This window comes from Zeus faber (assembly GCF_960531495.2).
Source record: "Zeus faber genome assembly, chromosome: 14".
NCBI lineage: Eukaryota > Metazoa > Chordata > Actinopteri > Zeiformes > Zeidae > Zeus > Zeus faber.
The window spans coordinates 15931795-15946278 of record NC_137200.1 but is presented as its reverse complement, the minus strand read 5'-3'; the positions used below and the strand labels follow the sequence as shown (position 1 = coordinate 15946278).

Genomic DNA, 14484 nt, shown 5'->3' with positions numbered 1-14484 from the left:
ACGTTGAGGCGGAATATTAATTTGAAAAACTAAAACTCAAACCAAACCTCCCAGACAAACCTACGGTTATTAATGTGAAACTGGACACATCCACATTCATCTCTTCAAGTTTCTAAAAATGTTTTTAAATAAAATAAAAGACAGTAGAGTCGGAATATCTGAGAAGATATAGATCTGTGCATGTGTGTGTAAGTGATGTGGTGTCCTAAAGGCTTATTTTTAAGGACCTTTCACTTTGTCCTGAATAAGACACAAAAAATATCTGGGATGAGGCCTGAAGCTGACGTGCTTTGAAGATGTGTTTCAACAGGAATCAACACACGTTTCACGGGAGGCGCTCACATGCACGTGCACACACAGAGATCCAGCTGCTCTCCAACTGATTGCGTTTATCATTTAATGATGCGCTCACATCCCATAAAATCGGCTATTTCTCCAGCTAGTCCGCGCTGTTAGAATTACTGTGCCAGGCATGTTTCCAGTACCAGTGATGAGATGTTTTTACTGCCTCTCCACAGGCTTTTTCATTTATTTTCTTTTATTTTTGTTTAAATCAATTTGCTTGTTTTGTCCAGACCCTGCCCGCGTGCTAAACATGCCATCCGCCATCTACGTTGCAATCGGCCTGCCAGGCATCATCCGCTGCCCCGTGGACGCCAGCCCTCCTGTAACGCTTGTTAAGTGGAAGAAAGATGGCCTCCCTCTCCGAATAGAAAAGGTGAGTTTGTGGGGTCATAGTGCACAGACCATGTGCAAAGTGTGTCCCCAGGCTAAAGCTAAAGGCGTTAAAAAGTGTATGGAAAGTATATAAAGTGTATTTTGTCGTCATGAATTCCTGGGTGTTTAATAAACCTGTAAAGCCCTTTCCAACTATGGCAACCATGGTTGCGTTGCAGTAAGACAACATTCCAGTTGGGCTTATGTATTGATCTGACAATACTTAAGTTCCTGGTACTCATCTCAAGGTTAATTACGCCAACTGATAAAAAGCTGAATTTTTATTTTTGTTTCTGTCCAGAATAATCATGCCTCAGGCCCCTGAAGTGAATATAATCGCATTTTGTCCACAAACCGCGCAATTCTTGGTCAAAATAAGCAGGTACGAAATGCCAGCGGAAAAAAAAAAAAAAAAAATTATATATATGTTTTATATATAAAAAAAAAAATAAAAATTATATATATATATATATATATATATATATATATATATATATATATATATATATATATATAGCTGTAATTTAATTACGGAAAACAAGCGCCTCGTTACGAGATACTACGGTGTGAATAACTGATGGAGTCATGTAGCTGCAGTAACTCAAAACGCCACGGAGACTTCCTGTTACACCTGGTACTCAAAATACTTTCCCAAGGTTGGCAGGTCTGTAATTGTAATCCCTTTGTGGCAAAAAAAAACCACGAGTAAAACACACTTGTAAACTTCTACACTTTACCTCTGACTGACCCTCTCACTTCATGTTAAATTCACTCGTTTCATATTCATTTATTTCAACATTTTTCCCCCCTATTTCCTCTTCTACCTCCACCAAATAACCCCATCATAGTACCCCGGTTGGAGCCAAATGGATGATGGGAGCATCCGTGTGGCAGAAGTGACAGAGGACTCCCTCGGTACCTACACCTGCATGCCTTACAATGCCCTGGGTTCCATGGGATGGTCAAATCCTGCCCCCCTGGTGCTAAAGGTACGTGGTAAAGGTAGTGCACATGTTAGGTTCAGTGATACGCACATTGCCTTTGCCTTCCCTCAGAAGTTACTTACAAACATGTATGTCTTGATCGTAAACCTTTCCTTAACATTAAGAATCTCCTTTGTGGCACCTCCCAACTCTTGTGGTTGGGAGGTGCAACTTTGTTTGCTGGGTTAAGATTTGTTTACCCTTATTATAGAACCCAGAATCGCGATTGTGGAGGCGCCCCTTGCGGCCGCCTGCGCGAGCACCACGTGTCGATTACGCACATTTGAGTATTTTTCAAGCTTATAGAGCTTGTGCGTAATCACCGGGTGTCATGACATTTCACTGCATATATGTATGACCGTATGTGTATGTATGTGACAAATAATCTCTTGAACTTGAACTTGAACTTAAAGTAGATAGATATAACAAAACATTCCAAACAAAGAACTGGTAAGGGCTTTGGGCCCATTGGCGAAAAGGGCTTCAAACAAGATGGTCTTGATGGACCATCACGGATGCTTCCCAATGGACCCGGTCGTCCCTAAAGACCTTCCCTAAAGGCCTTCCCCAAACCAAGGGTGTGCCCCGACCACCCCAACCGACTGACCGCAAGAAAGGAAGGAAAGAGGAGGTTTTGTGCCGATCGCTCCACCCAACAGCAGAGAGAAACGTCTCAATTGGTCGCCATCTCCCCCTCTTGGGCAGGACCCTCCCAAGTTCTCGGTGGTTCCTGGAGGGGAGTACAGGCAGGAGGCCGGGAGAGAGCTGGTCATCCCCTGTGAGGCAGAGGGAGACCCCTTTCCCAACATCACATGGAGGAAGGTGAGAGATGGACACACACAGGCATTACACTCCACCCTCCATAGGTTTGTGGAGGATTGGAGTCCAATGGATGGCCAAGCGGCACGTTATTATCAAGCACTTAAGTCCACTATATTTGACCTTTAGTCAATGTCCCTCCAGGCTATTAGTTAAAAGGACAGAATTTAATTAGATTTAGCATTTTTATAGATTCTGGCCAAGTGGCATTTTGACTGATTGGTACTTTGTAACAAGCCACAGACATCAGCTTATGGAAGTAGGAAGCCTTAACTTTGTTCCATATGATCCTCTTGAATCCTGACATAATTGAACCCTGTCATTTGCTCTCCTTGATCATGATGCTTCCTATAATCGAATGTTGTGACTTTGCTTAAGCTAATTATTTCCATTCAGACTTGTGAATTTCTCTGGATAATTTGTCACCTAAGTCAGGCATTGGAAACAATGTGAAAAGAAAGACTTGTGTTTCCTCTCTCTCTCTCTCTCTCTCTCTCTCTCTCTCTCTCTCTCTCTCAGTCGTTCATTTCCATCACTGGCTGATCATTAAATGTATATTTTCTCCCTCCCTCCGTCTTCCCTCTCTCCGAAGGTTGGGAAGCCCACTAGAAGCAAGCACAACGTTCTGCCGCGTGGCAGCATCCAGTTCAAGTCACTCACCAAGGAGGACCATGGAGAGTGGGAGTGTGTCGCCACCAATGTTGCCACGAGCATCACTGCCAGCACTCACCTCTCAGTCATAGGTACCACACGCACCCACGCACGCACGCACGAACGCACACACACGCACACACACACGCCTAGCTATTTGACATTCATAAGGACTCTCCCAACTCAATACTATTATTCTTCTTAGGTGTCAATTGGATCATTTAGTTAGAATTCTCCAATTATTCTGTTACCCTAAACGTTTCAATTCAATTAATTAATTGTAAAAGGTTAAAGTAATTCAGTAATTGATTGTCATTTTCTGTCTATGGAAACAAGTTCATTCCGGTTCTTCCAACAAATGCGCATGCCATCTCATCATCATCACAAATGAAGTCAATCAGTCTTCCCAGTTGTTTTATTTCAGGCAAAAGCATGATAGAAACTGAATAGCAGTAATGTAGACAAATAATCCAAAATACAATCTGTATGGCTCACGTGTAATCAAATACAATTGTATAAATATTGACACGATTCACTGTGACGATGAAATCAAAATGATGATGATAATTCTGTGTGTTATCGCAGAAAGTAGGAAGATAGCAAAGGGAAGTTCCATTCCTACAAAAGATATATACCGTATAGAATGTATAAAATATACATCCAGGTGACTGATCAGCCACTCTGCGGCTGCACCGCGTCACGTGGAACGCCTCAAAGCGAGTCGAGTGTTTTTGACGCACAAGCCGTACCTCGTCGTTGGAGAGGCCAAAATTGACTTAACAAGGCTGAGAGCACAAGGAAAAATGTAGCGGCATGAATAATGGAAGCCGGTGTGGGTAATCAGAAAGAGAGCGGATGGCGCGCCACCGTTGAGAGGGGATTTTTACGGAGGTGGAAGGTAAGAGATCCTGGTTTGTCGTGAGAGTTGGATTTTAAAAGCTTTCGGCGACAAGGATGTATCAGGTGATAGTGATGGCTCTCATGAATAACACTGACAGAGAGAGAGGGGGTTTCCTGAGTGTGTGGTGTTAACCGCTGTACCCGCGGGCCAGGGAGGAGTTGGTAGCAGTGGTGGCGGCAGAATTGGGGGTGAGAATTGTCACAAGTGGGTATTTTCATTGCTAGTGATACTACTATTATTACCATTACTACTGTTACTGCTGTTACTACTATTACCACAAAACTAGGTTGAAGTACTTCTTGAAGACATCATTTGGTGCTTTTCTTCATTAAATTCACTTATTGATTGAAGGTTAATTTTTGTTGAGAAGGGCGTTAAAGGCTCAATGTTGTTGGCTTTCACTATGTGGCTTTACTTTTTGGCAAACTGCACCAAAACAGAAAGTAATATTTAATAATCTTTATTTTATTGGAAATGGTTTCCCAGTGGAGTCATATGCTATTATTTTGGATTCACTTTTAAGATTGCCCCAACGCCAGTGACGCCAAAGGCTTCCACAAGGCAGTGACACGGCCCTTAGTTTGACACAGATGACTCTGCTTCTTCGGGCTCAAGGCTAAACAATTGGTTAGCTTTAATAATGTTGCTTTTAATAAGCTTCAGTAACATGTTGGAAATTAGTCCTGATTATGATTTAGATTTAAAGATTAATTGAGAGACATCAAACTGAAATAGGACCGGACGTTGAGTGATGCAGGTGGCCCAGCAGGAGTACGTTGGTAGGAGAACAAGCGTGTGTGTGTGTGTGTGTGTGTGTGTGTGTGTGTGTGTGTGTGTGTGTGTGTGTGTGTGTGTGTGTGCGTGTGTGAATGCGTGCGCGCGTGCGTGTGTGAGTGGTCGACCGATATGGCTTTTCCAATGGCCGATGCAGATAGTTAGAGAGCATGGTGGCAGATGGCCAATAGATAATGCCAATATCATGTTAAAAATACAACAATTTATTAACTTTAACAAGTGAAACCCAAAGTTGCTGAAGTAAAATTAACATTTATTTAACACCAATGTTACTGACTGCCTTGTCTCTGGAAAGCACTTTTATTTAATTTTTTATAAACAATGTATCAACTTAATCCACAGTCCACAAAACTTTGTAAAAAAAAAATTATAACATTAAAAGTAAATAATCATAAATGATGAAAGAAATAAATAATAATAATAAACGGTGTAATATTATAATCTAGTTGGGAAAGTACAGAGAAACAGAAAACAGAAAAACATTCAGTTTTTGTAGTAAATTAAGTCCCATAGCAACGGAAAGCAACGGGGAGACGTGCGTGACGCGGCACAGGACAGTGGGGACGCGCAGTTTTTTTTCGGAACAGGTGCCCGAACACCTGTCCCTTGATGTGATGTCCATGGTGCCCTTTTTATGTGTTACGCTTTTTTAAAGCGTGAATGGGCATCGAGGTAGCGGATTACCGCCGCATGTGATCTGCGCTCCGTTGTGCCCTCCGTTCCCGTATTGAACCAAAACTAAAAAGAACTGTGTTGTGTAAGTTAGGAAACACACAAAAATAAATAGATCTAAAAAACATTTTTTCTTTTTCAAAACCAGTTGCGGAGGCTCTGCACTTGCCGTCTTTAATGAGCGAAAACCATAACAAACCAGAGCGAATGAGAGAGTGAGAGGAGGCGGGGCTATGTGGGCGCTGCAGTGGGGTGTGTGACTCGCTGTGGGAGAGAAGAGAGAGCGAGGAAGCAACTGCTACCAGTATATCCATAGCACAGAAAATGAGTATTGAAACCGTTTCAAATATTTAGAATTTATGTCAAGTAAAATAGATATTTTTGACAACATTAGTGTGCAGACATGTTTATTTAATCGCATCGGCCGTTGCCGATTATCTCAAAACGCACAATAATCGGCCCAATTTATAACTAGTGTGTACTACTATTATTACTAGTGTGTGTCAGTGTGTGTGTCACTGCAACGAGTTTCGGCTAATATCTTTTGTTTGAGATTGAGATTCTTCCAAAGGTCCTTGGTTCTTCTAGGAGAGTGAACCAGGTCCGACTCTCATGAGGGATTTCCTGTCATAACGCTTGCCCCCCCCCTCCCCTAGGCACAAGCCCCCATGCCCCCATCGGAGTCCACGTGGCGGCCTCCTCCACATGGGCCAACGTGTCCTGGGAGGCGGGCTACGATGGAGGCTTCCAGCAGACATTCTCAGTCTGGTACGGCCATGTGTGAGTCATCCCAGCATGCTTTGCTTCCTGCTTTTTTTGTACTTCTAATACCGTAGTTCCTCTTTCCAGCTGGGTGGTGTTCAGAGTAGTCGCGGAAGACGGCGGAAGGGGGTCACAGAGATGAAAATACATGAGGTGCGGATCAGATTTGAGTCTGATAAAGGTGGATTTTCATCACTAGTTTTGTGTTTTGTGGAAATGACAATAAATAATTGCCACCACTCTAAACATTACCCAGAATTCTCTCGGCCGTGCTGTTGCTGCTGCTGCTGCCGCTGCTGCTGCTGCTGCTGCTGCTGCTGCTGCTGCTGATGTCTCTGCCTCCTTGCTGTTTAACAGGGGGGGACACGTTGCTGTTGAAATGGCTAATTATATTTAAACTCAAATATCCCACATTGGAAATCCAGGTTTACTTAGGAGATACTGGCGATTTAAATTTTCCCCAGTGATTCAGTTACTGTACCAACACTTGGTAAAAAATATTGAGAAAATACAGATAATGCATGTAACCCCTGTTCTTTTAACTAGAAATGTTACCTTGGGATAAGGAAGGTGGAACTGAGCAATTCTAAGATCTCCACCTCACAGGCAGGCATCTTGTATATTGTATGCTTCCACCTTAAAATATATTTTATAGATATATACTATATTTTAAAGTGATAAAACATATATATAAAGTCCCTGAAATATAATTTTAATGTCACACACATCTTCAAGGACTTGAAAAAGGACTTTTGACCATGTTCTGTGAGGCTTAAAGAATTATGAAAACCTCAAACTCAAAAACTGTGGAATAAGACATCTTAGTCAGTTTTTTGTGAACTGTCTATTTCAGAAAATGTAGTGAAACACACCATTCAGGTTTTTGTCTCAGTCCTACGTTACATTGAGACTAGAATTAGAATTGTCCTCCATCTGAGTAACTCAAAACAAACAAACAAATCTTTTAAAAGAAAGAGGAATTAATAACAACTGTCTGTGAAGAAAGTGCAGACGATGGAAATGTAAGTGTGGTGGACAGACTAGGCTGCGGGGTGCGATCTACTGTGTGCTGCTCCAAACATCGCCTATAAAAGTGTGTGTTTTTATTGTAGATGTATTTGTATTTATTTTATTTTCCGACGTTTACATGAAACACAAAGTCCACGCATGCGGTGTCCGTGTCCCCTACAAGCATGGAGAACGGCAGAAAAAGTCGTTTAAAACCTTTGAATGAGGCCTTGTGGATCCAATATGAGTGAAGATTCAGCAACTGGATTGCTTATTTCTCAAATATGTTCAGAAACAGGTTTTAATGGACCGATGAGGTGAAATCAGTGAAAGTAACTGAGTAAATACAGTGGAACCTGGAGTGAAGCTCAAACCCCATAAGTTCACAGATCTAGGGGCCTCAGGAGGGAGGCGCCTCCCACAAAAGAACAGCCCTTTTTGGAACAGGCATGTCAAAATGGCTAGAATGCATAATCTGAGTGGTATTTTAAGCAAAACAAAAAAAAATCATGTTTTAGGGACCCCAGAGACCATTGACTTGTTGAAAAGAAGCATAATAGGCCCCCTTTAAAAAAGTCCTGGGAAAACCGTTTGGAGGAATTAAACTTGAAACGATTTGATCGGCTGTATTTTGTCTATGCAATTAGTTACCTACAAAGTACAAGGCGACGGCGATGTTTAAATCGTAAAGCACTATAAAAAAATGGATTTCACATAAGGTTTCTTTACAACATTTCAAAATGTTAGCAATGAGACAGCGGTGAAATAATACACCTATTTAACTTAATTACTTCCTCTTATCTCTGACTATTTTGATGGAGCGGCGCTTTGACGCCTCTTTCTGACTTTCTGCTCCATCTCCGTGCCTCCGCCCGACTAATCGGCAGCTCATTAATTTTCCTCCCCTCTAATCCAAACGCTTATTCTTTTCGTATTGCGGAGCGTAAAATATGTCGGCTGTTTCCAGTGCGTGCCCTTGGATTATGTCGCTGATGTGGCACACGTGAAAAAAAATAAATAATAAAAAGTCTAAATAAAAATAGTCCCGCGCCGCCAGGTCGGCTGTAACCATGAGATAAATGGCCTTCAAGCGGCTCAAGCGACCAGACCCTGCTGGAGACACTCGCCCCGTTATTCAATATCATCGCCAGATAACCAAGCAGCCCTGCCAAGTTATGGGCTAATCCTTAAGCTTCGATCTGGGGCACGCAACTACACACACGCGCGCACACACACACACACACGCACGCAGGCACACGCACCCACAAGCGCGCGCGCACACACACACACACACACACACACTGTGCTCCTACATATTATTCGTAGTGCAACTTCAGTTTGTAGGAGAATCTGCCTACACAATGTTCCCGAGGCGTCCATGAATGAAATATGAAGAGTGACAACGCAGCATCACTACGTTGAAGCATTTTAACGGGCATTGGTGCTTTTCTTAAGTTTAGATTGTCACGTTAAATGGCTCAGTGTTCTTCAAGGCTTTCAATGTTTGGCAAACTGGGCTCTTGCCGAAAGGCTGCAGCAGAAAGTAAAATTGAATATTTTTTATTTCATCGGAAATGGTTTGGAGTCAGATACCATGCTGTCATTTTGGATTTACTTTAAGATGGCAAGGAACTCATGTCCTGACATCCTTTATTTATTTTTTTTTACCTGAAATGAGTGTTTATCTTAGCAGCCGGGGATAAAGGGACAGTTTTTAAGGAACCTGCACGGCTAAGCAGCATGGGCTTTTCCACCATCTACCGAAAAGTGTTAAGCTGAGTGAGCAGTCCAAAATGTTACACAATGGCTTGTTCATCTTGTCGCAACAGAACAACAAGAAAGAGTTTTGTTGAGTTACGGTGAGAATTTTGAGAAAGACGAGGGTTACCCTTATGGGGGATTTCCTTTGGACTTGTAATGCTGACTATTTAATACCTTTAATAACACATCACAGAGGACAATAGGTAAAGTTGCATTGGCAAGCCAGACGTTATGGGAGACACTTTTAACGGAGATACAACTGTGATAAAAGAGACGGCTCGTTTAAGTGAAGGAAAATGATCGGCTCCGGCAACCGAGAGCCAAGCGGGCTCCTGGCAAAGGTTTGCATGAGTCTTTTTTTTTTTTTTTTTTTTTAACAGGTTTAGTAGTCCAGTCACATTCAATCATTACATATCATTATATTTAAAAAAAAACGTTGGGGTTTCTTTGGTAGGGGAAAGAGAATCAGTAAATGTAACAACACATAAATCACAATATTGAATTCAATTTTATAAAAATAGAAATTGCATGAAAGCCGGTTCGTATATGTGGTCTGATCTAAAGCATCCGGCTCACTGAACAAAAAGAGCGGGACTGAAGAAGAAACTAGCGATGTATTTGCTCTGTTTGCTATTTCCGCCGCCGACTTACCCCTTCATACAACGCATTCAGTCTCCTGGTGATGCACGACTGGCAAACGATTGGTTCATAGCAAACAAGTCTTTGAAACAACTCAGGAGCGGGGAGTCACTCCCACAAAAGATTTGTTTCCCGGAGTCGAGTTGAGTGACATACTCTACTCAGACTGTGCTCTACGAGCCACAAGCACTGAAGTCCAAAGCAATCTTCCCCGTTGAGACTGAAATAGGATCCTAAGAAAGCTTTTTACTGCCCTCAAATCTTGCTTTCACTTCATGTATTACGAGGATGTATCTAGAAGATCGAACTTCAGAGTCAATATAATATCGACTTGTACTGTCAAACACCTGTATCCCCCCCCCACCCCCCTCACACACACACACACACCCTCACCCCGTCGGTCACAGGCTGAAGAGGGAGCGCTTGGGACCACACGACTGGGTCTCCGTCCCCGTGCCCGGAGGCCAGACGTGGCTAGTGGCGCCCGGCTTGGAGCCAGAGACGGCCTATCAGTTCAGCGTTCTGGCCCAGAACAAGCTGGGCACGGGGCCCTTCAGCGAGGTCGTCACTGTGAACACACTAGGTGGGTTTTAACCATTTGTCATATTATATATACTATATCCATATATATACTATATATAGTTACACTGTATATTTGCCTTTATTCGGCATGAATGTTTGGGGTCAATATATTTAAGCATCCTCTTACTTAAACATCCAGCCATCCATAAATCATGGTCATGGTCAAGATATAACTTGTAACTCGTGAAGTTTAAACCAATGAAACGCGTTCTTTATCTGGAAATGAAGCGCTTTGGTGAAATTCAACCTGGAAGGACGGCGAAAAACAGTAGACAGAAAATAGTTCAACAGCGACTGGAAAGGCTCAGCTCCCAGAACATTCTGTGTCCTGGAATGGAATTCATTTTAGGACAACCCAAGATTTATGCAATGCTCAATGGAAATATGATCAATTTAAGAGGACAAAAGGAAACACTAGTTGCATCGTTTATAATAAAATATGCAAGTCTTTTACAGGACATCAACATATAAATTGCGCTTTATGATACTGCTAAATGTAATAATAAGAGAGTAATAGAGTAATAATAGCATTAAATTGTGTCGTCATGAACAGGATCCAAATAAAGTTTTCAGCAATACGGGGAAAGTAACACCTTAACTGGCTTGCCCTTCACTATACAGAACTTGATGGCATCTAAAATAATTTAAATTCTAAAAGGTGTTGATATCTCTCGCTGTATTTATCAAGCTTGTTGTTGTCATAACAGTAAAATCCAAGATTTAATAATAGGAAATAATTCTCTGAAGAAGAATTGCGATCCTTCATGGTCCAATTGATGACCACAAATCTGAAAATGGATATAATATTTACCTTTTGTATTAAATGAATTTCGCTTGTTAGATTTTTTTTAATTTGATTGTAATTTTGTATATCTACTGTACTTTTTATTAGCTTATTCTTACCCTGTTTAAAATGTATTTCATTCTTTTAATTATTTTATTATTCTACCTTACTTTGTAAATGCATTTTGCTTGTTTGCTTTGATGACCTAATGTGACGCACTTTGAGTTGCATGTCATGTATGAATGGTGCTACACAAATAGATTATGGTTATGATTATGATTATGATTATGATTGTGATTGGGATTATTATTATTATTATTGTTATTATTATTATTACTATATTTATTATTTATGGACTTAGATATTTGCGTCTGTTTATATTTGCTCTGATGTAAGGAGCACCGAATTACACACATAAACACACGCGCGCACACACACACACACACACAGACACACACAGTCTTCTCACCCCTGTCCTCTCCTCTGCAGTATTTCCTGTAAGTACCCCTGAACCATTGGTGCTGCTTACCCCACCACGGTGCCTCACAGCCAACCGCACGCAGCAGGGCATCCTGCTCACATGGATCCTCCCGGCCAACCACACCGCACCCATCCAGCGCTACGTCATGGAGTTCCGCCTGGGAGAGCGCTGGGACATCCTGGACGACAGCATCCCCGCCGGGGAAACCGAGCTGCTGGCCAGAGACCTCATCCAGGTGAGGGAGCGGAGAGGAGGACTCTCCTCTTTGTCAAGCAATTAGGGGAGGAATAGAGGATGGAAGTAAGGAAGAAATAAAAATGAAAACAGCATTTTCAAAAGGGAAAAGGCCGCTCCCCCTTTTCATATAATCGGGAAAAAGAAAGACCTTTTTTCAAAAAGAAATGACCAAGTTTTACATATCATGAGGAAAGAAAGAAAATAAATAAAACAGAACTTTAAAAAAATAAATAGATGACGGAGGACTCACAGTTTCATAACATTAGGAAAAAAGAAAGGAATGAGGAATAAACATTTTCATGAAAGAAAGAAAAAGAACAATTGCTTCAAAACAAGAACATGTTCTTATTCATGAATCTGGAATTATACATTTTTTTTTAGATTTACTTTATTGTCATATTATTGAAATCCCTTATTTTGGGAGATTTTTCTGTTTAAAGATAAAGAAGAAGTGCTTTAACAACAAAAGAAAGACTTTTGTGCTCTATGTTGACTTTTCTGCATTTCGAGCAGAATAAACCTTTTTCCGTGAGTTAATAACTTATTTCAGTTAAGTCTGATTCTTTTCAACCTGGCAAAAGGAAAATATCAATTACCTTTAGGTTGATTCATGCATTTTGGGATAAGGGGCCTTTTAATAAGCGTCTCCCGCATCGTGTTCTGTGTGGTGCGGTGCGGTGTGATGCTCCATCCTCAATAGAAGCTCGGTGTCAGAAGCCTTCATCTTCCAGACTCACACCCACACATCGCTCTCCACCCCCGCTCACACACTGCTCCTATACATACCCAGCCTCTGCTGCGCTGCAGCGTTTTTTACTGCATCTATGGAGGTAATTGGACCACTAGGGAATCTTTTTGCTAGTCACACGGCATTTGTGTATGTGGGTGTGTGTGGATATACAGTGTGTGTGTGTGTGTGTGTGTGTGTGTGTGTGTGTGTGTGTGTGTGTGTGTGTGCGTGCGTGCGTGCGTGCAATACTTTAAGACCTGGTTTGTCTATAAAGTGATTGAGCTCCATAAAGATATAAGAGTGTCATTGAAAACAACTTGCTTATATCCTTCCCAACCTTAACCCAAAGGTATAATATCGGTGGCCACAGTTTCCTGCAATTCCTTCAACTACAGCAGTCGCCAAAAGTTCAAATCAAACTAACAACCACCTCCAATGATTGAACATCTTACTCATATAGGTTGTTTAAAAAAATCCCTTTTCCAGAATATACAAACGTTTAGCAAAAACAGATGACACTTAATCTTTACCTACCCTGGAATGGGAAAGAAACCCTGCTGTTTCCACCAATATCAGCCTGTGGAGGCTTGTTTGAAACAACACTTTTTCTATGACCCGCAACTCCAAAATGAATCTCATCCAATATAAGATTCTGCACAGAGCTCACTGCTCACTCAACACAAAATGTTCAGAATGGATTTTGTGGATAGAGACGTTTGCTCACACTGTTCCCTTAGTACCAGAGATGACTACTTTCATGCCATCTGGCTCTGCCCACCTATCCAAACATACTGAACCAACATCACCAAGAAGTTATCAACCCTTCTGGGTCGCAGCGTTCCAGTCTCCCCGGCTGTGTGTCTCCTTGGTGACCTCTCCTCAGTTGATCCGCCACTTCAACACCACCAACCCATTTTGATCGCCTTAACAATTGCCAAGAAAATAATATTACTCAACTGGAAAAACAGAGATAATCTCACCACATCCCGATGGCTACAGTTATTAATAGACTACATCTCAATGGAAAAACTATTGGCAATACCAAAAAAAAAGGTTGATTCATTTAATGAAACATTGGTGTGGGAGTCTGCCCACAGGTAAGGGTTCCTTCTGTGGTTTGCCAACATGGCCAGAGTTTTTATTATAAAGATAAACAAAAAGTCTCGCTGGCCACAAGTATAAATAATAATAATGATTTTGGGCGCAGAAGGTATGACGCTCCACTTTTGCTCCTGGTCAGCTGACGAGCCCTTGCGCTGATCCCCTCTGCAAAACAGACAAACATTGAGAAAGTTCCCCGCCCCAAATCAGCCAAATCAGCGCCGCGTGGGCACTGATTCGGTCGATTCGAGGCAGCTTGGCGGCCGCGGGAAAGGGAGCCCTGCTGCCGTCTGCAGCCACCACTCGACTTAGGCCGGGGAGTCGTCCCGACCGAATTTAGAGCTGGACGATCGGATACGGGTGAAAATCCCTGTGCACCCAACGAACCTCCACCTGCGACGCCTCCACCAAAGCCCTGGGACGACCATCGCCTGCGAGCAGCCCGAGTCCATCAAAGCCTGATGTCTACCCCCTTGTAGCCTTACCGGTACTTGATATGCTCCGTCCGGACCGGGGCAGGGCTCCGGCAGGCGACCCGGACCACCTGGGCGAGTTCCATCTGGGCGGGGGCAGTGCCCGCACCCCTGCCCAGACGTCTGCGCGGCTCCCTGATTTCCCGTCACGGCACCGCTCTGGGAGCTGACGGGCGACAGAGAGGGGACAGCACGGGGAGGGGAGGCAGCTCCCCGCTGATTCAAGTTTGATTCAAGTGTACAGCTGGAGGAAGCCAGCGGCGTCACCTGCAGACCCTGGCTTAACCACTCCCCCTCGTCTGCCACTATATATACATGTAGTGTTTGCGTGTGTGTGTGTGTGTGTGTGTGTGTGTGTATGTGTATATATATATATATATATATATAT

The 14484-nt window shown here is 42.5% G+C and overlaps 1 protein-coding gene across 1 annotated transcript in view; it reads left to right on the top strand.

Annotated features, from left to right (window-relative positions):
• The window catches only part of igsf9bb (immunoglobulin superfamily, member 9Bb), a gene marked incomplete at both ends in the record, with an annotated part of 111731 nt that overhangs the window by 77538 nt on the left and 19709 nt on the right, over positions 1 to 14484 (top strand). The window contains 7 exons of the mRNA XM_080013361.1: positions 576 to 718; positions 1566 to 1706; positions 2406 to 2522; positions 3112 to 3262; positions 6195 to 6318; positions 10116 to 10291; positions 11564 to 11790. Of these exons, the coding sequence (XP_079869487.1) occupies positions 576 to 718; positions 1566 to 1706; positions 2406 to 2522; positions 3112 to 3262; positions 6195 to 6318; positions 10116 to 10291; positions 11564 to 11790 (1079 nt within the window). The remainder of the gene's footprint in view (positions 1 to 575; positions 719 to 1565; positions 1707 to 2405; positions 2523 to 3111; positions 3263 to 6194; positions 6319 to 10115; positions 10292 to 11563; positions 11791 to 14484) is intronic.